At 51.2% G+C, this 22723-nt stretch overlaps 1 protein-coding gene across 1 annotated transcript in view; it reads right to left on the reverse strand.

The window, feature by feature from the left end:
* THRB (thyroid hormone receptor beta) overlaps positions 1 to 22723 on the reverse strand; it is a 383591-nt gene that overhangs the window by 115398 nt on the left and 245470 nt on the right. Inside the window, exon 3 of the mRNA XM_068971138.1 lies at positions 2692 to 2755. Within this exon, the coding sequence (XP_068827239.1) occupies positions 2692 to 2713 (22 nt within the window). The 5' untranslated portion in view covers positions 2714 to 2755. The remainder of the gene's footprint in view (positions 1 to 2691; positions 2756 to 22723) is intronic.

The raw sequence follows: 22723 nt of genomic DNA on the forward strand, positions 1-22723 counted from the left end.
CTTCTAGACCAGGCGTCAGCAAATGATAGTCCTCAGGCCAACGCTGGCCTGCTGCCTGTTTTGAAAATGAAGTTTTATTGAGACACAGCCAAGCCTATTTACATACCGCCCATGGCTTTTCATGCTATGGTGGTAGAGTTGCCGGTGGCATAGAAATGCGGCTGGGTGTGTTTTGGTCCCTGTGGCTGAGAACTAAGCTGGGGAGATGAGATGGGTTCCCAGGCGCTCACTTCCTACAGGTGTGAGTTGCTCTGGCGTGCCCAGGTGCTCTGTCTTTTTGCTGCTCCAGGAACTCAAGCGTGGATGGGCAGAGAGGTGGGGAATGATGTTGGAGATGTACGCTACGGGCATTAGTGAGCGTGTAAGCTTGCAGAGGAATGAGGTCTGTGGGGACCTACCCGCTGCCATGGTAACCAAATGACTGACCCAGGTTTGGGGCTGGGCTGGAAGGTGTTATAAACTGAGCCCATGGCCGAGTCCAGTCAGCAGATGTATTTTGACTGGCCCATGGATCCTTGATTTTCTTTATATATGTTAACCGCTTATATTTAGAAACGGGGATATTTCAGTCTAAATCTGGATTTTCAGCTTCCCTTGAAAATTTGAAATCTCTGGACACACTGGGCTCCCTCCCTGCTGTCGGTGATGGTCTGGGGTGGAGGAGCGTTTTCTCTTCGGAGAGAACCTGGCTCTCCTGTCCTGGGCGTTTGCTTTTCCCGACACCCAGCTGTTTCAGGCTTGGGTGTTTCCTGCCTGGCCGCTGGGGCCTCTGAGCTTGGAATCTCAGCTCTGTGGGTTGCACAGAGAATCCGTGTTATTGCAACCTTCTGTTCCTAGGGGTGGGGAGCCATTCTTTCTCTCCTCTGCCCCTTGCTAAGAGTTTCTGGCTCACTTTGCCTTGCGTGCTCTGAACATATTCCATCCTGATTCTGCTGCTGGGTCTTCCATTTAGGAGGAGGCCTGAACTCACCAGTCACTGAGTACATAGAGCCACTTCTTATATAATGTGAAAGGAAACATATTGGGTGTGAGAGGGTGACCCTGAGAAGGAGGAAAACGAGGCTTTCGCTGGGAATTATCACTTCCTCTCATCATGTTTCTGGTGACGCTGCACCCCATAGCTTCTGAGAAACCCAGAAGTACGTTTGTTGGGATGTAGTCACGGGATATATTTGGGTGTTTTTCTTCCTGCCCCTCCCCCCACCCTTCATGGAAATCTTCAGTATAAGGTGAAAGATTTATACAATCTCAAAAGAAACTAGAGTATGTGCCGGGAGCCAGCACGGGAGATCCCACCCATGACAAGGTCATGCGGAGAGGCCTGATGGGCAAGGCGAGTCAGGTGTCGAGGGGTCCTCTGTCTGAGCATCTGCCCCGAAACCAAAACCTGTCTGTTTACTCTCTGCTATCCTATACTCTTCTGACATTACCACCTTTTCTCTGGAAAGAGTTAACTTAGGGCTCAGTTAACAGTCTCCTTCATATAAAAAGAAGGTCTCTGGCTTAATGCCTTTGATGGCTTTCTAACTTATCTGCCTGGACTTTACAACTTGTGAATTGTTTACAGCCCCCCAACTGCGAGAGGCACAAAGCTTAAAACATCTTAAAGATACAGAGCCTTTTTAAAAGAGCTAAAAATCATATTGGTGACGGAGTTCACTGTTGACTCAATGATTGCTGCCAGGCCTCCATATTCTTTATCTTTTAGGCACCTGGGAGGATATTAATCAATGTAATCGGGATGCAGAAATAGGAATATAGTAGTTTTGATGTTAGCAACACTAGACTTTTGAGTTAATTACTTTTCTTTTGTTATAAATCACTGTACTCCTTTTACATGTTATAAATTGCTGTATCTTTGCTATGTAAGAATGTAACTTTATTTAGTGCTTTCTGAGAGTGGCACCAGACTTTGGGAAGATCAACACAAGTAAGTCTTCTGGTTGACAAACCCTTATCAGAAAAAATGCTGTAAAATGTTAATTGGCCCTTTGGCCGGAAGATGATGTAAATCACCTAAGACTTGTGTATACAACTAAGTATGCAGAGAGAAAGCCTGGTCTCGATAAGAGTCTGGGCTGCTGACGCTGCATAATTTTGTATTATCCATTGATCTCTATGTGAAATCAAAAGGTATATAAGGCCTTTCCGGACAATAGAGGGGGGGCCAGTCACTGGACTGGTTCCCCCTGTGTCTTCTCTTTACTCCTTTTCTGGCTGAATTCCCATCTGGGGCGTGGAGGTTCACCATCTCTACTTACTTGCCCCAGCTTCTAAGATCCATGAGAGAGGGAGCCGAAGGTGGGGGCCCCCCGCTATTCAAGAGGACGCCGGTGGCCTAATGGAGATGGTGCAAGCTCCTTGTCTGGAATTTTACTGGCTTTCCACGTAAACCAAGTTATTCAGCCTCTTTTCTCCACCAAATTTTCCTACTATACTATTTCTTCCTAATCTCTTTTTATATTTCTAAATAAATACGTTTTTTCCTCGCCTACTCGGTCTTCCCTTCGAATCACCCTGGATCCACCGGGGCTGGACCCTGGCAAGTATGGATATATTTGCATTTAATAACATTCGTTGACTTGGACATAATTATTGCTAAGACTTAGGCTGGCCTTTCAGGAAGCCTATATGTCTCTTCGGGTGGAACAAAAATGGAAGCACACAAATAAAAGAAAAGAAAAGAGGTACCTGTCATACTGTTGGGAGTCATGGGTTAGTAATCATTCTGCGCCCCCTTTTTCACTGACATCTCCTATAGAGAAAAAGACAAGAAAAACAGCATGGGTTAGAACCTGGGTTTTCCATAAGGCTTTGTTCCAAACAATAGCACGGACATTAATCAGCTTGATTCCAAACAACAGCACATGCATTAATCAGCTTGAGGTGATTTGTTACTTTCAACTCAGGATGGAGGAAAGTGAAGCAGGGGTGGGCTGTGTCATACAGGTAAGTTTACACGACCTTTCAACTTTCACCTCAGGGTGCCTTCCATGAACATGTCTTTATAGTAACATTTCATTCAAGGTCACATGCCTATTTCCCATCTCAAGCTTTGAAGAAAGCACCAGTTGAGTGGGCTTGCTGTTTTCCCCAAGAGTGGCTCAGATGTGTTAGCGTCTTCAACCCAGATCCTTGCATCTCCAGGTGTGACTTGTGGACGTTTTAGCATCGCTGGGAGTTTGTGAGAAATAGAAAATTTGCGTTCTACGGCAAACCCACTCTGTTAAATCTGCATTCAGACGAGACCCACAGGTGGTTCACCTGCACTCTGCAGTCTTAGCCAGCCTGCTCTAGAGAACGGGATCCATGTCCTCATCCTAGGCGTGCCTTTTCCTCGGTCAGTGCGGAGGCCCCTTCTTGCCACCGGATCTGTGAGGTCCGAAGGCAGCAGGTGGAGGTGGGCTCACACGGGCGCAGGCCGGAGGCGCGGAGGATCAGGGACCACAGGCAGTGGCGGAGCGGAGCGCTGAGGGACTCACAGATGATGACCCCGCGGCTGCTGGGCATGGGCCGGAGCCCTTCTGCATGCTGCCGGGGACAGAGCAGGATGAGAGCTCTTTTTCTAGAAGGGCTGCCGTGTCCAGCGGCGGAGGGTGGCTCAGGTACTGTGTGGAAGCCCAGGGCGAGGGTTCAAGGGCCGGCTGGCAGGAGCTCGCTGTGCGATCGTGATTTCTTCATGTGCAAAATGAGAGGAACCCCTGACCTACGGCGTCACAAGGTTGGTGTTTCTGAAGTGTAGACAGGATGTGAGTGAAAGTGCCAGGTAAACACGAGTCGTAGGAGGAGGGAGGGAATATCCTGAGAAGAAGAGCATGGGGCCTGTGCCTGCAACTGGCGGTAAAGAACCCACCTGCCAGGGCTGAAGACGTGAGATGTGGGTTTGATCCCTGGGTCGGGAAGATCCTCTGGAGGAGGAAATGGCAACCCACTCTGGCATTCTGGCCTGGAGAATCCCATGGACAGAGAGACCTGGAGGGCGACAGTCCATGGGGTCACGCAGGGTCGGACACGACAGCAGGCATGCACCTGTTCCTTCGCTGTCTCCACGTCTAATCCCGCGGCCCTGAATTCACGGCTGACGGTCACGCCTTGGTCATCACGTGTTTCCGAGGTTGCTTTTCCCACTAGACTGTAAGCTCTTTGTGGCAGGCACTACGTCTTTGTCATTTTTATATTTGACATGTGCAGAGTGTAAGATACAAAACAGACACTCAGGAAACGCACGCTGAACAAGTGAATAAAATTAAATGAATGACAGTTGATATGGCATGGGATGAGATCCCTGAACTGGCGTCTGGTACAAGAGTGAGGATTAACTACTAGGGAAACGCGTTCTTGCTGCTGATTGACACTTCAAGGGTCACCAGCCACAAACCCGTGCTATCTCTTTCAACTACCAGCTGTGCTGGGAGTCAGAGAACCAGGTTCTGAGAGCCCCTGAGCTCAGATCACTCCTCTAAAAGTGACTGTCCAGACCTCTTGTTCTTAGAGACGGAGCCACCCTTAACCCCCTCCCACCCTGCAGACACAGCCACGTCTTAACTGGACGTGGCTCCTGAATGTTCCAGGGGAGGATGAAGAACTTGCCTATGCTGGGCCAGCCGGAGTGCTCCACCTAGCTTCTGGGGGATGTTTAGAGACAGGAAGAGAAAGAGAGAGGAAGGGGGAAGGTTGTGTATTCCATCTTTGGTGGCTGCTGCTGCTGCTGCTGCTAAGTCGCTTCAGTCGTGTCCAACTCTGTGAGACCCCATAGACGGCAGCCCACTAAGCTCCTCTGTCCCTGGGATCCTCCAGGCAAGAATACTGGAGTGGGTTGCCATTTCCTTCATCCAATGCAGGAAAGTGAAAAGTGAAAGTGAAGTTGCTCAGTCGTGCCTGACTCTTAGCGACCCCATGGACTGCAGCCCACGAGGCTTCTCAGTCCATGGGATTTTTCAGGCAAGAGTACTGGAGTGGGGTGCCATTGCCTTCTCCGTCTTTGGTGGCAGAAGTTTTTAAATATCTATCTATTTGTTTTTAGCCTTGCTGGGTCTTCGTTGCTCGGTGGGCTTCCTCTAGCTGCAGCAGGCGGTTGTGGAGGGTGGGCTCCTCATTCCGGGGGCTTCTCTCGTGGAGCCCAGGCTCTGGGCGCGCCAGCTCAATGGTCTCAGCTCGCTGGCTGAGTTGCCTCGTGGCATGGGGGATTTTCCCAGAACAGGGATCGGACTCCTGTCCTCTGCAATGGCAGGCAGATTCTTAACCCCTGGACCACCAGGGAAGTCCCTGCAGTGGCAGAATTTATCAGAAGCTAAAACTCTCAGGCTGCCTGAGGCCATGTCTCTCGGCCACAAGGCAAAAGGCTGAACGTGAGAGAGAGGACGGGCTTGACATTCACTGAAAACCACAGCGACGAGAAAGCCCTCTGGTCTCAAACCCCTGCCTGCATGTCTCCTGGAGGCCCAGCTGTGTCCCCCACCCCCTCAACCCTCCTGAGCAAGACAGACATCACCCAGGCTGGGTCCAGGTAGATCTCTGCCCTGTGCCACCAAGGGGATCCCGACTGATAACACCCATGTCAAAACACAGCGTTAATGCAAATGTGTCAGAAGAGTTCTGTGTCCTTTCAAGCATCTTGAAGGTGAAGCTACAAAATCCCAGTTATATTCTTGCTATACCGACACTTTAAAAATAGCTCTCTTTTAAAAATTTCAACAGAACAGCATAGGAACTGTAGAAAGTTATTGTGTGCGTAGCAAAAGTAGCCCAGAAGAGGAAAAACATCTTATAAAGGCTTAAAATATATTGTTACCGCCCTGACATCTAGTCCTGATCTTGCTGTTTAGTACTGTTCTCCGTCTACCGAGGCACTGATAGCACATTCCTGCTCTTTGCTGTGTGCCTGAAACTAACGTAACACTGTAGATCAACTATACGCCAATAAAAAATAATGACCCCTGTTCCAGGTACAGGAGCAAATCAGCATTACTACACCCTGCTATGTGCGTGCCGAGCTTAGTCGCTCAGTCGTGTCCGACTCTGCGACCCCATGGACTGTAGCCCGCCAGGCGCCTCTGTCCATGGGATTCTCGAGGCAGGAATACTGGAGTGGGCTGCCATTCCCTTCTCCAGGGGATCTTCCTGAGCCAGGGATGGAACCCAGGTCTCCTGCGCTGCAGGCAGATTCTTTATCGACTGAGCCGCCAGGGAAGCACTGTGGTGTACTGCTCCCATTTCTCCAGCACGAATACATTCCTGTACCTTGCTTCGTGCCTGATACTAACACAACACTGCACCTCATTTATGCTTCAGTGGAAAATATCACATTCCTGTCACCACGATAGCGCTCCAGTATGACTGCACTGTCTGTCCTCTACTGGTGCCGTGACCAGAGTATTAGTAGCATACTCCATTCTATTACTAGTAGTATACTCCATTCTATTACTAGTAGTATACTCCATTCTATTACTACAGCACTTCATTCCTGCACGACACTGTTAATACTCCTGTAGCATTAATAGTGTATTCCTGTTCCTATTCCTACAGTACTCTGGCATTTCATATTACTTGGTGCTGTTTTCCTGCATCGAGCTCTCGAGCTTTAGATGGTGGCTAAACGCTCTGAGCAGGCAGGCGCTCCGTGGCTGTTCCGGGGTCGCCCCCGGCATGAGGAGGGTCTCAGCTCATGCCCTGTGCAGAGGGGGACGCATAGAACTTCCCCTCCAGAGCCATCCCAGGGGTCACGGCGTCCAAGGAGGAAAACAAATTCAAAGATCTAGAAGAGGAAGGAAGACGAGTGCTTCACTTGTGGGAAAGTGGAACGAGCTCGGGGCTTCTCCCTGGGCAGGTGACTGGGCGCAGGGAGGAGGTTGGGGGCGATATGAGCAGAACTGACCGCCATGCTGCCCCTGCCCTGGAGGCCACTGTTACAAGAGGCCCACTGCTCCTGGGAACAGGGGCCTCCAGTGAGACCCAGAGAGGGTCTGCAAGCTGCCCCTCGGAGCTGAGGGTCCCTCGACGGCCGCAGCGTTTCAGCACCAACCGAGTGTGCTCTTAGCTTAGTCCCTAGTGAACCGCTGCTAAACCCGAACAGTCCTTTCCCATGAGACATTCATTTGTTTGACTGGTTAGCCCAAAGGGCTAACGGAGGGCCAACTCTGTCCGGGCGCTGCCCCAGGCTTTGTCCAAAGACAGCACTTAAGCCTGTCCATGTGGGGCTTCTAACCTACCAGAGGGAGAGAAGTGCACTACACCAGTGAAATGTGCAGACAGGTTTCACCAGACGTGTCTTCTTCAGGGCAGACTGGGCCACGAGGAAAGAAGTCATTTTTACCGGGGGCAATCTGGGAAGGCTTCTTGGTGGAGGTGACCCTGTATCTGAAGACTTCTTTATGATGTGCCTCTGCCCAGCAAAGGATTCTGCAAGAAACAAGCCTTGTGTAGAAAAACTAGGAAATTCCCTCAAATCACACAGGTTGAAGCAGGGAAGCGATCCAAAGCTATCTGAGTTTTTAAAATTTCTCAGTGGCTGCTGAGTGAAAGCAGGCCAGCCAGGAAGCTGTGGAAGGTCTGGGGGAGAGAGGAAGGGAGCTGGAACTTGGTTGGTGACGGTGAAGGTGCTGATGGGGGAGTGACTCTCATGACATTTAAGAGGTAGAAATGAGAAGACATGGAGATTAACGTGACATGAGTATTTAATCCAGGGATAAGCACTGGGGATGCAAACACGTTCAACCCAGAGGCCCTGGGCGCTCACGGAATTTACAGGCCATTTTACAAGCTGGCTGGGAAGGCGGACACCACTGACACAGAGCGGCTGAAAATCCGAGCCACGTGAGGCATGTGCCAGGAGGCGGTGCCGAGAGTGGCTGGGGGCCGGCACTCCCTCTGCCCGCTCCACCATCCCCTGTCCCAGGCCAGGGCCCCCGGCGAAACATTCCCCTTGGAGGGAAGGAAAAAGTGGGCCTTCGCCTCTCAAACACATGAAATGCGTTTATATTTTAAAAATACACGTGATGGAACGTTGCCATCTGGAACTCCAAAACTGAAGAGAGAGTGGGATTATTATGGACATAACGACATCCCTTCTATGTGGAATCGAAAAAGAAAAGATACAACGGAACTTACAGAATGGAAAGAGGCTCGTGGACTTAGAAAACGAACTTATGGTTGCTAGGGTGAAGGGAGAGATGGGGACTTTGAGAAGGTCACGTACACACGGCCGTATTGGGAATGGATGACCAGTAAGGACCTACCCTACAGCACGGGGAACTCTGCTCAGTGCCACGCGGCAGCCTGGACGGGAGGGGAGTTTGGGGGAGAACGCATACACGTGTATGTATGGCTGAGTTCCTTCAATGCTCCCCTGAAACTATCACAACATTGTTAATCAGCTAAACCCCAATACAAAATAAAAAGTTTAAGGCTAACACCCCAATACAAAATAAAGAGTTTAAGGCTAACAAAAAAAGAATTAGGTTTAGGGACTTTGGAAGACTCTGGGTCCATGTCTCCCCTGTGGGCTCGGGGACTGCAGCCAGACTATGCCACATGGGGCTCCTGGTGGCGCAGACAGGAAAGAATCTGCCTGCAATGCAGGAGACCCGAGTTCGATCCCTGGGTTGGGAAGATCCCCTGGAGGAGGACATGGCAAGCCACTCCAGTATCCTTGCCTGGAGAATCCCACGGGCAGAGGAGCCTGGCGGGCTGCTGTCCATGGAGTTGCAGAATTTCAGCGAGTCAGTGGGCGGAGGACGGGGGCAGAGGTGCTGCTGGGCCTGGCGGAAGGGGACGCTTCCCACTCTGGCAAAGACGAGGCAGAGGAAGAGCAGACACACGAGGGCACACAGCCTGCCCGGGGCTGCCTCTGCTCTCAGGGCACAAGCAGCCTCTCAGGAGACAGCCAGCATCCTTATCATGCAACAAAGCGGCACACGCGTTCCACACTCAGGGTCACTCCATCCTTAAAACTCCTTAACAGAGCGCCTTAGCATTCTCCTCCAGAGCTTCATTTTTTTAGCTCAGTGGATCTCGACTGTTTGGGGGTGTGGTCTACTCAAGGAACGGATGAAGGACACAGACAGACAGATCGGCGTTTATTTTCGTGGGCTCTGCAGACACACATACACACAACCCGTCAGCAGATGCCACACAGCGCTCCAGCTGCAGACCGTGAGCCCCGTTAAAACGCAGTCACACATGGAAAAGACAAGCTGAATATGAAAAGAAAAGTGAAAGTGAAGTTGCTCAGTTGTGTCCGACTCTTTGCGATCCCGTGGACTGTAGCCCACCAGGCTCCTCTGTCCATGGGATTCTCCAGGCAAGCATACTGGAGTGGGCTGCCATTTCCTTCTCCAGGGGAATCTTCCTGACCCAGGGATCGAACCCAGGTCACCCGCATTGCAGGCAGACGCTTTAACCTCTGAGCTACTTGCAAAGAATGAAAAGGAGATCTGAGAGCTGATTTTGGTGGGTGGCAAAGAGGACAGGGCCTCCCAGCAGCAGATCCCTTTGTGGGTGAAAGGAGAATGGTTTCTGAGAAGCAAGACTGGAGGCTGCAGAGGCCCCTCACCCGAGGCCCTGTTTCAGGGCTGCCTCATCCATGACCTCAGAAACCGACCCAAGTTCTGGGTCATTCGAGAGGAACCGACCTCAGAAACCGACCCAAGTTCTGGATCATTCAAGAGGAACCGACCTCAGAAACCGACCCAAGTTCTGGATCATTCAAGAGAAACCACTCATGGTGCCTGCCCTTGGGGAGCAGACCCACCCTGAACCTTGGGGCAGAGCTGAACAGGAGGGAGAAAGGTACATTTGGAGTACAGCGGCAGTTAACACAACTGCGAGCCAGCTGCGCTCCAATAAAATAAACGAGACACGCGCCCCCCTCACGGCCCACAGCCACCTGTTCTGGGGAGGCTGTTTGCAGTCCTAGCTCGCTTCTCCTTGGCCTCAGGGCATCTGGATCGTGAGTCATGCACGCTCGTCTGTCGTGTCCTCCGCGGGGGCTTCCCAGCCCACCCAAGGAAGCCGAGAGCGGGCCGCGCAGGCTGGGCAGGAGTCCCGTCCACAGGCAACTCTCTCGGTTCGGTTACAGGGTCAGACGCTCGCATCGTGGGCTATCACAGGCTCCAGACCAAGGCGGCGAATCCCGGGGTGGTTCTCAGGGCTGGCCTGACCAGCGCTCAAGTCACGGACACAGGGACACTCCGGGCTTCCCCTGCAGAAGGCCGTGAGAGGCCGTGGAGACGTGAGGAAGGCACCAGCTCAGGGTGTGTCGTGAGGGTGTGTGCGGACGGCCAGGGGGAGTTGACTAGGTCCGTGGGGCGCTGGGCACCGCGCGGGTTTGTGGGGGCCAGTGTCCCTCCCAGCCCCACGCTGGCCTGGCCCCCCACCACCTGTCTCTGGGTCTGGAGTCACGGCTGGGTGGAGGCTGTGTCCTCCGAGGGGGCTGCACCCGCCTGGAGGGCACGGTGGTCACAACTCTCTCTCTCTCCCTGCTGGAGTGTCTGATTTTCTCCCTTGCCCCGCGTCAAGGCTTTGACCCTGATGTTTGGAAATCATTTGTAGGAACAAGCTCAGTCCCAAGTATGGCGAACAGACACCTGGGCTGAGAGCCATTCCAGATGACTTTGAGTCTCAGGTTGCAGTTTGCACATTTTGGCTGGGTGTCTTAACTCTCCGAGCCACCTTTGTGAATTGAGACCACCGTCCCCCAACCCTTCAGGTTATGATGAGGACCAGGAAACTTGAAAATGTTTTGTAAATTTAAAAAGTTGGACACCGACCCACGGTATTGGCAGGATGTCTTCATTATTTTATCTATTTATCCTGGGGTGGCACTGTGCGACACGTGGGATCTTAGTTCCCTGATCAGGGATCGAACCCGTGTCCCCTGCAATGGAAGCTTGGAGTCTTAAGCACTGGACTGCCAGGGAAGTCTCTGTCTTCGTTATCACAGTCACTATTATCAACACCTGTTCATCCCCTGGCCAGCCCCAGTCGTGGTGGGAGACTGGAGCTATTATCTGGCTTCTAGGGGCGCCCTGTCTCCAGGCAAGTATGCAGGAAAGAGTATACTCTTTCGACTTCACACTCAGGGGCGCCCTGAGGTGGGCTGAAAAGACAGCACCAAAGCCCGCCTCCTGAGACCTCAACATAAAATGCAGGTGGAATTGCTCCTGTCTCCTCTTCCCAGATTGAATTTTACTTTCTGTGAATTTTTTTTCTCTTTCAAGTTCATTTAAAATTGTTACAGGGATCCAGGAGGGTTGGGTACACAGATGAATTTGTAGCTACTTTTACAGCGTCCCTGGGGCTTCCCTGGTAGCTCAGAGCTTAAAGCGTCTGCCTGGAATGCGGGAGACCCGGGTTCGATCCCTGGGTTGGGAAGATCCCCTGGAGAAGGAAATGGCAACCCACTCCAGTACTCTTGCCTGGAGAATCCCGTGGAGGGAGGAGCCTGGTGGGCTGCAGTCCATGGGGTCCCAAAGAGTCGGACACGACTGAGCAACTTCACTTACTTTACAGCGTCCCAAATGCAGCCCCAATCGTCCTTCCCTGAGGTCTCTGCATTTTAACAGTGAGTCTAGGATCCAATGAAGTGAATGCATAATGGTTGAATTTCTGATGATTATCATAACGTAAGCACTCACAGAGAAGAGATGGCAGAGCTATTCAAACCATACAACACTGACCCACCGCTTCTACTGGGGAGTGTAGTATGACAAGTTCAGTGCAAGGGGACGTCCCTGGTGGTCCAGACTCCACGCTCCCAATGTCCAGGGCCTGGCTTCCACCCCTGGTCAGGGAACTAGATGGCACACGCCCCAGCTAAGAGTTCGAAGGTCACCGCTAAAGAGATCTCGCCGGCCGCAGATAGGACCTGGTGCAGATAGATAGGTAAACATTAAAAGTAGGACACCTCCCTCGATTCTGACAAACTCCCTAGAGTATAGTGACTGTCTGCCTCAGACATGGTGGTTACCTGGTTCTGTGTCCACGAGTATGGAGCGGCCTCACGTCCACTCTTCTAGCCAACACTTACGCAGCAGCTAGGGCCTCCCTGGTGGCTCAGACAGGAAAGAGTCCGCCTGCAATGCGGGAGACCTGGGTTCGATCCCTGGCTCAGGAAGATCCCTTGGAGAAGAGAACGGCTACCCACTCCAGGATTCTGACCTGGAGAATCCCATGGACAGAGGAGCCTTGCGGACTACAGTCCATGGGGTCACAAAGAGTCGGACACAACTGAGTGACTAAGCACACACACAGACATTAAAATAACAAACAAACAAACAAAACCAGCCCGAAATTCAGTACAAGGGAAATATTTACAAAGGCAGCACTGTGAGACTAGGGATTAGGTTGATTAAAATGGAACATGAGACTGTAAGTTACTTAATTAAAGTGAAAGTGAAGTCACTCAGTCGTGTCCAACTCTTTGCGACCCCATGAACTGTAGCCTACCAGGCTCCTCTGTCCATGGGATTTTCCAGGCAATAGTACTGGAGTGGATTGCCATTTCCTTTTCGAGAGGATCTTCCCGACCCAGGGATGGAACCCAGATCTCCCTCATCGTAGACAGACGCTTTACTGTCTGAGCCACCAGGGAAGTCCATACTTAATTAAAATGTCAGCAAATACTAGCAGCTCTGCCCTGTGACAGGGCCCAGGTGTTCGTCCCAGGGCATCGCCCCTTGGAGTGCAGGCTGGGAGAAGTCCTCCGCTGTGTGCCGCGGGAGCCAAGGGCCCCGCGTCAGAGACATCGGGACACTCCCGGTGGCAAACCTACAGCTCCCTTTTCAGATTTTCAGCAGTCACTGGAAGCGTTTCTCCTCCAGACATCAGACAGCACAGCCAAGCTCTGCGGTTGAAAACTGAGTGCAAATGGCTGTGGCTGATTTTTCAGTTCTTGGTAAAGTGATTTTAACTCAACTGCAACCATCTCATTCCGGGGCTCTTCCTTTTAATCTGTGTCCACACCGAATCACAGCTCTAGTGCCTTGGCCACCTGACGTAAGAGCCAACACATTGGAAAAGACCCTGATGCTGGGAAAGATTGAAGGCAGGAGGAGAAGAGGACGACAGAGGATGAGATGGTTGGATGGCATCAAAGACTCGATGGACACGAGTTTGAGCAAATTTTGGGAGATGAAGGACAGGGAGGCCTGACGTGCTGCACTCCGTGGGGTCACAAAGAGTCAGACACGACTGAACGGCTGAACGAGAGCAACACTGAATCCCTGGTGGCTCAGACGGGAAAGCGTCTGCCTGCAGTGCAGGAGATCTGGGTTCGATCCCTGGGCCGGGAAGATCCCCTGGAGAAGGAAATGGCACCCCCACTCCAGCACTATTGCCTGGAAAATCCCATGGATGGAGGAGCCTGGTGGGCTGCAGTCCATGGGGTCACTAAGAGTCGGACACGACTGAGTGACTTCACTTCCACTTTCCCTGCACGCAGTCACCATGGGTTGGAAGGAGCGTGGGACCTGCCATTAAAACAGAATGACACGGGGGTGTTCAAGAGCCAGAGCCCCAGGTGGGTAAGGTCACCCGCCTCAAAGGGAACAGGCGGATGAAACAGGACAGACGTGCCTGCCCTTTGAGGGTGTTCCTGTATCCTCGCGTGGGAGGGGCTGAGGTCACAGCCTGTGAAAAAGTCACCTCTGCTTTAAGGCGCAGTCAGCAGCGGGAGGGCTGAGGTTCCTGGGGTCGGAGTGGGCCTTCCGACAACCGCCCCAGCCCCCGGGGAATCTAAGGCCCTCTATTCCCTCTAACTTACTGACACCTGAGTGGCCCTTGGACCCGTTTCGAGCTGTATAACCCAGCGACAGAAAAGTCAGGAAGAGACCGGCCAGGAGCAGTGCTATGGGGCCGACGCCAAGAGGCTCGACGCGCCGCCTGCTGGGTTTGTAACACACTGATTCGTGGCTCCCCTGCTCGAGAGGTGGACCATCACCCCTGAGTGCCTCTAAGAAGTCCCCCTCCTAAGAGGAAGCAGATGGCTGGTCTGTGGGCACCTCGGACGCCGCAGCAGAAGCAACCTCGGCAGAGGTCTCGCTGGCCAAAGCAAGCGGTTCAAGCTGCCTCTGCTGACACCTGGTGGAGAGGCAGGCGGCATCCCTGAGCCACAGGCAGCGGTGGGCGGGCGTGCTGAGGTGCCCGGGAGGCATCCATCACCAGGCCGGGGGGTGAGGGTCCCACACAGACCCACCCGACGCCCGAGTGCTTACGGACAGTGAGGGGACTCCCCACGACGCAGGCACGGAAAACATCAGACACGAGGGGAAATACAACGTTAACACCGTATGGCAAAAAGCACTGCAATATCGTACCGTAAGTAGCCTCCAATTAAAATAAATAGTTTAATTAAAAAAATGTTAACACCAAAGCGGATCACGTTTTACTGGTTTCTTAAAAGCGTTAGAAGGCGAGTTGAGGCAGCTCCGCACCCTGCCCCAGACAGCTGCCTAAGAAACGACTCTATCATTGAACCCCTGCCCATCTCGAGCCATGGAGACAGCGGTACCCAGGAGAAACTTGGGTTTTTCTTCCTCTGGAATCTGCCTTGAGCTCCCTGCAGATTTTTAACCCTGGGATAGAAGGAATATTCTTCCAAAGGCGATACTATGAGGACTGCTTTGCTTCTAAAATCCCTTGAAGATGCCAATAGAATTCTCTTAATAATATCATAATGGTTTACTACCAGTTAGATGCCACTTGTGGGGCAGGAAGGCCTTCTGCATTGCAGAGTTCCTACAGAAACAGGCTTCATAAACATTGTACAGTCCCTGTCTTTCCCTTCACTGGGCTCTAATTTAACACTGCCTGACTATTTTAGCAAACTTACTGGTTTCGAATGAGGACAGTGCATATCATATGCAGCCCAGATTTTGTTTCAACAGTAGGTTTCAAAGGCGATTTGAATGCATCAGAGCAGTTATTAGTTCAAATGGGAAAGAATTAATCCATTATGTTTTTATGTTCAAGCCTTGAAGAAAGGTTCTTTTTTTTTTTTTTTTTTAGTTTGAACTTTTACTTTTGTATTGGGGTATAGCCAGTTAGTAATGCTGGTGACAATTTCACGTGAGCAGCAGAGAGACTCAGCCATATGTATACACGTGTCCATTCTCTCCCAAACTCCGCTCTATCACGTAACATAACACATAACAGTAATTACAGGGACCTTGGTTAAGGATTGAATCAGTCGGGGTGAACAGATCTACCTAGGAAGGTAACAAGAAAAAGAACCTTCTAAAAGATTCATGGAGTTGCAATTTTCTTTTCTTAAATCCATGAATTTTTAAACTTCATGTTGGAATATAGTTGATTAACAACGTTGTGTCAATTCCAGGTGTCCAGCAAAGTGATTCAGGTGCACATATACATAAATTCAAATTCTTTTCCTATTTAGGCTATAGTTGCCCCCCAGCTTCTAAGATGAATTTAGAATATGTATCTCCTTGAATGCGCTGTCTTATATGCATGGTTCTCATCAGACCCTCCTCCCACAGTCAGCAGTGCTACGACAGGAAACTCTCCACTTAGCTGGCACACTGAGTGTTTCAGCAACTGCCTCACGGTGGCCCCAGTGAAAGGAACACATGTTCTGTTTATTAAGTGTGTGGATGCTCGGCCCACAAGTTGTGTCAGAGTCTTTGTGAGCCTATGGACTGTAGCCCACCAGGCTCCTCCGTCCATGGGATTTTCCCAGGCAAGAACACTGGAGTGGGTTGCCATTTCCCTCCCCAGGGAATCTTCCTGACCCAGGGATTGAACCTGCGTCTTCTGTGTCTCCTGCATTGGCAGGCGGGTTCTTCGCCGCTGAGCCGCCAGGGAAGCCGCTTATTAGGTAAGGAGGTCCAAACTTCGTAACAGCAGTGTTTGCGTGGTGTCCGACAGTGGTGGCTACATCTTCCTCAAACGTCAAACACTCCACTGGGCTCCTCTGGGTTTGCTGCGGCACTGCCAGGGGGCCCTGGTACAGGGGTTTGGGGACTGTGGCTGTAGCAGCTTTGCAATCAGTGATTATTTCGAGCGTCTAGTTTTCCCAATCTCTTCTCAGCCCTTTCTCTCTGTGAGCCCAGGACTACACAATTCGACCTTTTAGTTTCACATTGCTGAGTGAATCAGCCTGGTGTCAGCTGTGGAGGAGAGAGCAGGGAATAAAATCTGGCTAGATGTAAGCTCGTTTCGGGGAATAAACAGGATGTGGCCATCATCTAACAGAGTCTCCTGAGCCTCTGTCACACCGTGAACTTGCAGTGCACACTCGAGATAGCAGCAGAGTACAGCCCTTGCCTCGTCTTCAGTGGGAGACGCAACGAGCTGCGTCGTCACCGGGAATGGCAGGACACGGGAGGGCGCCGAGGAAGCTAAGTTCTTAGGGGAGAATCTGACGAGCGGCCTGTTAAACACCCCAGAACATGTGTAGTGAAAAGTGAAGTCTCTCAGTCTTGTCCGACATAGACTGCAGCCTACCAGGCTCCTCCGCCCATGGGATTTTCTAGGCAAGAGTACTAGGAGTGGGTTGCCATGCCCTCCTATAGGGGATCTTCCCAACCCAGGGATTGAACTCAGGTCCCCCACACTGCAGGAGGACTTCTTTTTTTTTTTTTTTAACCATCTGAGCCACCAGGGAAGCCCAAGAATACTGGACTGGGCAGCCTATCCCTTCTCCAGGGCATCTTCCCAACCCAGGAATTGAACCGGGTCTCCTGCATTGCAGGCAGATTCTTCACCGTCTGAGCCACCAGGGAAGCCACTGACTAAACCAGCGGTTCTCAAAGTTCGGCAAACACTTGGAGGGCTCCTACAGCCGACTGCTGGGCTCTGCCCCTAGGGTCTCTGATTTAGCCGGTCTGGCGGTGGTGTGGCGTCAGGGTGTCTGGGAGTCTGCACGTCTGACGAGGTCCCAGGCGATTGGACTGTCCTTTCCAGGAACCACGTGTTGGGAGCCATCAGCCTACCTGACCTGGGAGCCTGTTAGAGGCGCTGGGGGCCCTCGTGGTGGGCTACACTGGACGCTGGACGGGGAGCCCCATCTCTCCACTGCTGACTAGCCTGGTCAAGCGTCTAGAACATACCAGTGAAGAGGTGCTGATCAAGGCCCCCAGCTCTGCGGCTGGACAATTGCCTCCTCTGAAGGCCACTTGCACTTTAAGTGAGACACTTAAGTCTCCCAGGGATAGAGGAACAAGGAGACCTGGAGATGTGAAGGGATTTTGCATGTTCTTTTCTTAAACTAATTTTTATTGGAGTTGTGAAATGGAGTGTTTCCTGCCACATCAATAAGCAAGGATGTCACGATCATCAGCTATTCTGGCCCTCCAAATGCGAATTGCTGAGCCTGGCGGGCACCCAGGAAGAGCGATGCCACCACTTCCAGCCGTGAGTGAGGAACTGAGGATGTGAAAAATCAAACTGCAGGATGTTGGCCCCAGGTAGCTGGGATGCGTATGAAAGGAACATGTCAGTGAGTCCAGTCTCTTGCATCTTCCCATACGTAGAAAAGCGCTAAATTCATTCATTCGTGATATCCGGTTTTCCTTCGTTAACAATAGCCTTTTGCTGTTCAGACTACCAGCCTCTTGTTGCAAACGTCTATATGATCTGGTTCCTCCCCTCCCCTCCTTGGAGCAGCTCTCTCAGGGTTACTTGAGATCCTGTCTCCTGGGCTTGGAACCCTAAAAATTCCCACCGAATAAAATATACCTGTCATTTTGTAGGTTGTGACTATTTTTAAGTCAACAGAGTATAGTTGCTTTAGAACATTGTGTTAGTTTCTGCTGCACAGCAAAGTGAATCGGCCATATGTATCTATATTCGTTGTTTAGTCACTCAGCTCTGTCTGACTCTTTGAAATCCTGTGGACTGTAGCCCGCAAGGCTCCTCTGTCCGTGAAATTTTCTAGGCAAGAACACTGGAGTCGATTTTCATTTCCTTCTCCAGGGGGTCTTTCCGACCCAGGGATCAAACCCACATCCCTGGCGTTGGCAGGCAGATTCTTAACCAGTGAGCCACCAGGGAAGACCGCTATACACATATTCCCTCTCTTTTGGCTTTCCTTCAAGTCTCACATTTCCAAAGAGGTCGGATTTGCACTCTGCTTACTTGTAAGGATGGGGCCCGACCATGGAGGCTGCAGGAAAAGCGGGTTTTAATCTCGAGGAAGGATTCTCAGGGGGCGGTCAGCTGAGAAGCCTTGCCACCATCTCTGGGTCTGGGTCCGGGGAAGACATGCCTAGAAAAGGCTTTCTGGCTGACTGTTGAGAACTGCTGCTCGTGAGAGAAGCACTGGGGTATAAGCTGAATCACCCTGCTGTCACCCTGAAGCCATCCGCCTGTTTACACCTGCCCACACACGTGCTCCCTGACCCAGAGCTCCTGGACACCCTCTGTGCTGTTTCACTGCCACAGGCCTGCAGAGAACTCTTTCCCTGCCTCTGGCCATGCTTTCTTGGGGGGCAAAATCATGACCCGAGTGGTTGATCCAAATCACGTTGCTATGCACACCCAAAGTGCCACCTATATGCACCGAGGGGCCCGCTGTAGCAGTGGCACGCCAGCAGCACCCTACCTGGACTTCTGCGCTCAGGTCACACTCGCCCTCGCTCCTGCCCATGACTGCCTTCCTCGAGCAGGGCTCTCCAGCGGGGGCTCAGACCGGCAGCAGAGCATCACCCGGGCTCGCCCTAGAAATGCAGACCCGTACGCCCCTCCCCAGACCCACTGAGTCAGAACCTGTGAGAGGCAGGCTGTGCTTTAACAAGCCCTCCGGTGATGATTCCGACGCCGCTGGAGTTCGAACCCTCCTGCCCATCACCACAGGCCGGAAGGTCTTCACAAGGTGGGCATGTCTCTGTGCCTACTCCCAGCAGCTCATCCAGTGGTCAGCCCAGAACATTCGTTGGGCACCGATCAGAGGGTCGCCCTACTTCCTGCTCATCGGAGAGAGCAGCGCTTGGCGTGTCGCCTCTGAGGGTTTGCCAACGCTGCGTCTACATCCTCTCTCGTTTCTTATGGGTTGTGTGCTCCATATTCTCAAATCAGCTTCCCCTAAATCCTCTCCAGCATTTTTTTTACACTCCTTTCAGCTCAGGAAGCCCAGAACGAGATGCCTTGTTTCAGCTGGGGTCTGTTTCCTGCAGGGGGAGGGGCGTTTCTGCAGGGTGCTTCAGTTTCCCTCTGCCAGCCTCAAGCTCATTTTTTGAACAATAGAAGGAGATTGCTGATTCATGTTTGGCTTGCGGCTGGCTCCAGGCGTCTCTTTTTCTCTGGCTGTACATGTACCGCTGGGACACGATGATGCTCCATTCATCCCTCCGAGTTAGAAATGCCAGCAGCTCAGCGAGGCAGCCGAAGGTCCCCCTCCCCTTTGGCTTATTTAAAACCTTCCCACTAATGACACGTTTTGAAATACTACACAGCGTTCACTCTGAGACAGTTGGCTTTGGCCAAGAGAGCTTATCTTTTTATTAGCTGCTGCTTGCACAATGCCTGGTACCCTGGAACCAGGATTCTTAAAAACTGCCCATGGGGTGAATCACACATGCACCTCCTGGGGTTCAAACTCGATCCTTCTATCCTGCCCTGATATGGCGGAAAGACAGTGCTCACGTTCAGGCTCACGCTTGCATCATTAAAGAACGGGCGTGACCTGCTCGAGGTCTGACGGTCGGGGGGCTCCGCCCGCCCCTGACCCCGTGTGCACACTGTCTGCTCGGCCACTGTTGGCCCTGCTGTAGCAGTGAGGCTCGGGTTGCCCCTGAGCACAGCGTTGCCAACAGCAGCTGCGGCCAGCTGTGGGTTTTGTTTCCCAGTGGCAAAGTCAAACCGGTGGGACTGCTTCACGTTCCTAGAATGCCGTCCCCCTCAGCTGCACGCCCACATCCCCTGGGGGGCTTTGCAGTCCCAGTGCCCAGGCTGCACCCCACACCACTGAGTGTTTTGTGAGTCAGGCCTCAGTTCTGTCAAGCACAGGGGCCATTTGGGGGTCCAACCAAAGCGGAGAAGCACGGTCCCACAGAGGCTCTAAAATAGTGTCCAGGAGGTGCCGCTACCCGGCTCCCGTTCCCTTCTCATCTCTTCTCAACACAGCGGTCAGAGTGGCCCTTTGAGAATATAATCCTGCTCGTGTGGCCTGTGCCCCCAAACCCCCTCCCATCAAGGCCCCCTGGCTCGCCCTCAATCACCGCTCTGCGGTGGTCTCCTCCTTCTCTCTGCACCGGGTTGTTCATCTGCCCGAATGCTCATTCCCCGTACACCTGCTCAGTCCCTCCCTCACCCCCACTGAGTCGTGAAGCTAACTTCTCTGGGATGCACCCTCAGAACCCCCCAGTGCCTGCTGTGGCCTGCCCCTTCCCCGCGCTCCAAGCCTTCCGACCGACAACCCTTCTCCCGCCCCTCTTCCCCGTGGGCTGCAGCGCCTTGTAACGCGCGGCACAGTTTATTTCTGGTTTTCCTGCTGCTTTTTGTTGTTGCCTATTGTTTCGTCTCCCTCTGCTGGGACGTAAACTCTTCAAGGCCCAGGGTCTTTGTTTTGTTCACGGATTCCCCAAGTGGCACACAGCAGGACTTAACACAGTGGTGCATTACTATGTTTGTTTGTTACCCAAACGTTACTGACTGGAGACCTTTCAATCTTCACTTACATAAGAGATCGCCAGCCACAGGCATTCGTTTCTGCAAAAATCCCCCAGTCAGTGACGTGTTAACATACATTATTAGACGAAGAGCAAGAGGCACCGTGCATGCTCAGTCATTTCTGACTCTTTGCGACCCCATGGACTGTAGCCCGCCAGGCTCCTCTGTCCATGGAATTCTCCAGGCAAGAAGACTGGAGTGGGTTGCCATCTCCAGCTCCAGGGCACCTTCCTGACACAGGGATTGAACCCGCATCTCTTGGGTCTCCTGAACTGGCAGGCAGATTCCTCACCACTGTGCCCCCAGTGGCCCCATCTGAGGGTGGCGGGGAGAGATGTGGGCTGAGTTTTCTTCAGGGGATGCATGAAGAAAATGAATTTTCTCAAAAATGACAGGTTTTGAGGGAACACTTACCATTTGATTCTAATTATAACTCGAGGGAAGGACTGCCAGGCAATGTCTAGGTTAAAAAAAAAAATCATACTTATAGAAACAGGAAGTGGATGAGTACTCATCCAGGGCTGGGCAGGGGTGGGCAGTGAGGGGATCAGTGGGAGGGTTTCGTGCAGGGTGGGGAGTAGCTGCTAACGGGTACAGGGTTTTTTTTTTTTTTTTTGGGAGAGGCTAATGGGAACGTCTACAAATGAAATTATAGTGGTAGCTGCACAACTCTGAAAATGAACTAAAATCCACTGAAATGTACACTTTCAATGGGTGAACCTTGTTATGTAAATTATGTCTCAACAAAACTGTTAAAATGCATACTTAAAGTATCACAAATTATCCAATTTAAAACTGAAAAAGAAACACAGAGCATTGTTATTATTATGTATCAGGCATGTGGATTTTTTCTGACTTAGGTTTGGAATCTGAGATAGAAGAGTCTTCCTTATCCCTTGTTTGCTTCCAAGAGACATCTATTAATCAATAACGCAACTGGAAATTCTTGATCAAGGCTTAACTCAAGAGTAATTTATTTGGATTCAATAGCTTTCCCTTAATAATTTCAATGTCTCCCCAAATTCTGGTCTTTCTCAGGACCAGAAGTTTTGAGAAACAAGTAACCACTTTCTATGAAACTGGTCTTTGTACACATTTGACACTTTTGAACTTATAACGCCCAGAAAAACTCCATCCATGCAGACATTTACCATGAACCGATGGACGGCCAATTGCCCTGTACATCTCAGAGTTCAATCTGTCTGCATGTGGACGGAAATGCTGCTTGGCTGGCAGCATGGTGAACCTGCCTCCAACTTGCGGATGCCATGGTTATCTAATACCAGATGTGGAACAATGATAGCACGTTGAGATTAAAATGATAAAGACGGACAACTTGCTGAGGATCCTTCTCCCTCCCCTAAGAGCTCAACAGCACTCTGTTAGGCTAAGAAGGGGAAAACCTCTCTTATCCTTTTCTGCCCATTTCTCTGCTCACCATCTCCAAAAGTTTAAAATTTTTTTTTCATTTCTTTTTCTTTTTTAAATTTTTTATTTTATTATTATTTTTTTAATTTTTATTTTTACTTTATTTTACTTTACAATACTGTATTGGTTTTGCCATACATTGACATGAATCCACCACGGGTGTACATGTGAAGTATAGTTAATTCACGAGGTTGTGTTCGGTTTCGGGTACAGAGCAAAGTGATTCAGTTATACTATATACTGTAAATATATACACGGACACATATATATTCTTTTCCAGATTCCTTTCCATTATGGTTTGCTGCAGGATATTGGATGTACTTCCCTGTGCCACACAGTAGGTCCTCGCTGTTTATCTATTTTATGCATAGTAGTGTGTCTGCTAACAATACTGACACACGCTTGCCCAAGCACAGAGGGTCTGGCTGAATGGAGGTCCGGAGGCCACCTGAGTCCTAGCTTCCACATTCTCACTAGGGAATCCCTAGGACTTGAGCAATGGTGTGACAAGGAAGACCCTTGGGAACTTCTCTGTCTGCAGAGTATTCCCAAGGTGGACACACACACTCTGTCATTAATCAGCAGGCTGTTTGGAGGAACAGACACTTAGAGTTGTCTCTGCTGATTGACAAACAGAGGGTTGGGGAGCAGAGAAGATTTCCCTTCCAGCTGG

The sequence above is a fragment of the Capricornis sumatraensis genome, chromosome 4, assembly GCF_032405125.1.
Source record: "Capricornis sumatraensis isolate serow.1 chromosome 4, serow.2, whole genome shotgun sequence".
NCBI lineage: Eukaryota > Metazoa > Chordata > Mammalia > Artiodactyla > Bovidae > Capricornis > Capricornis sumatraensis.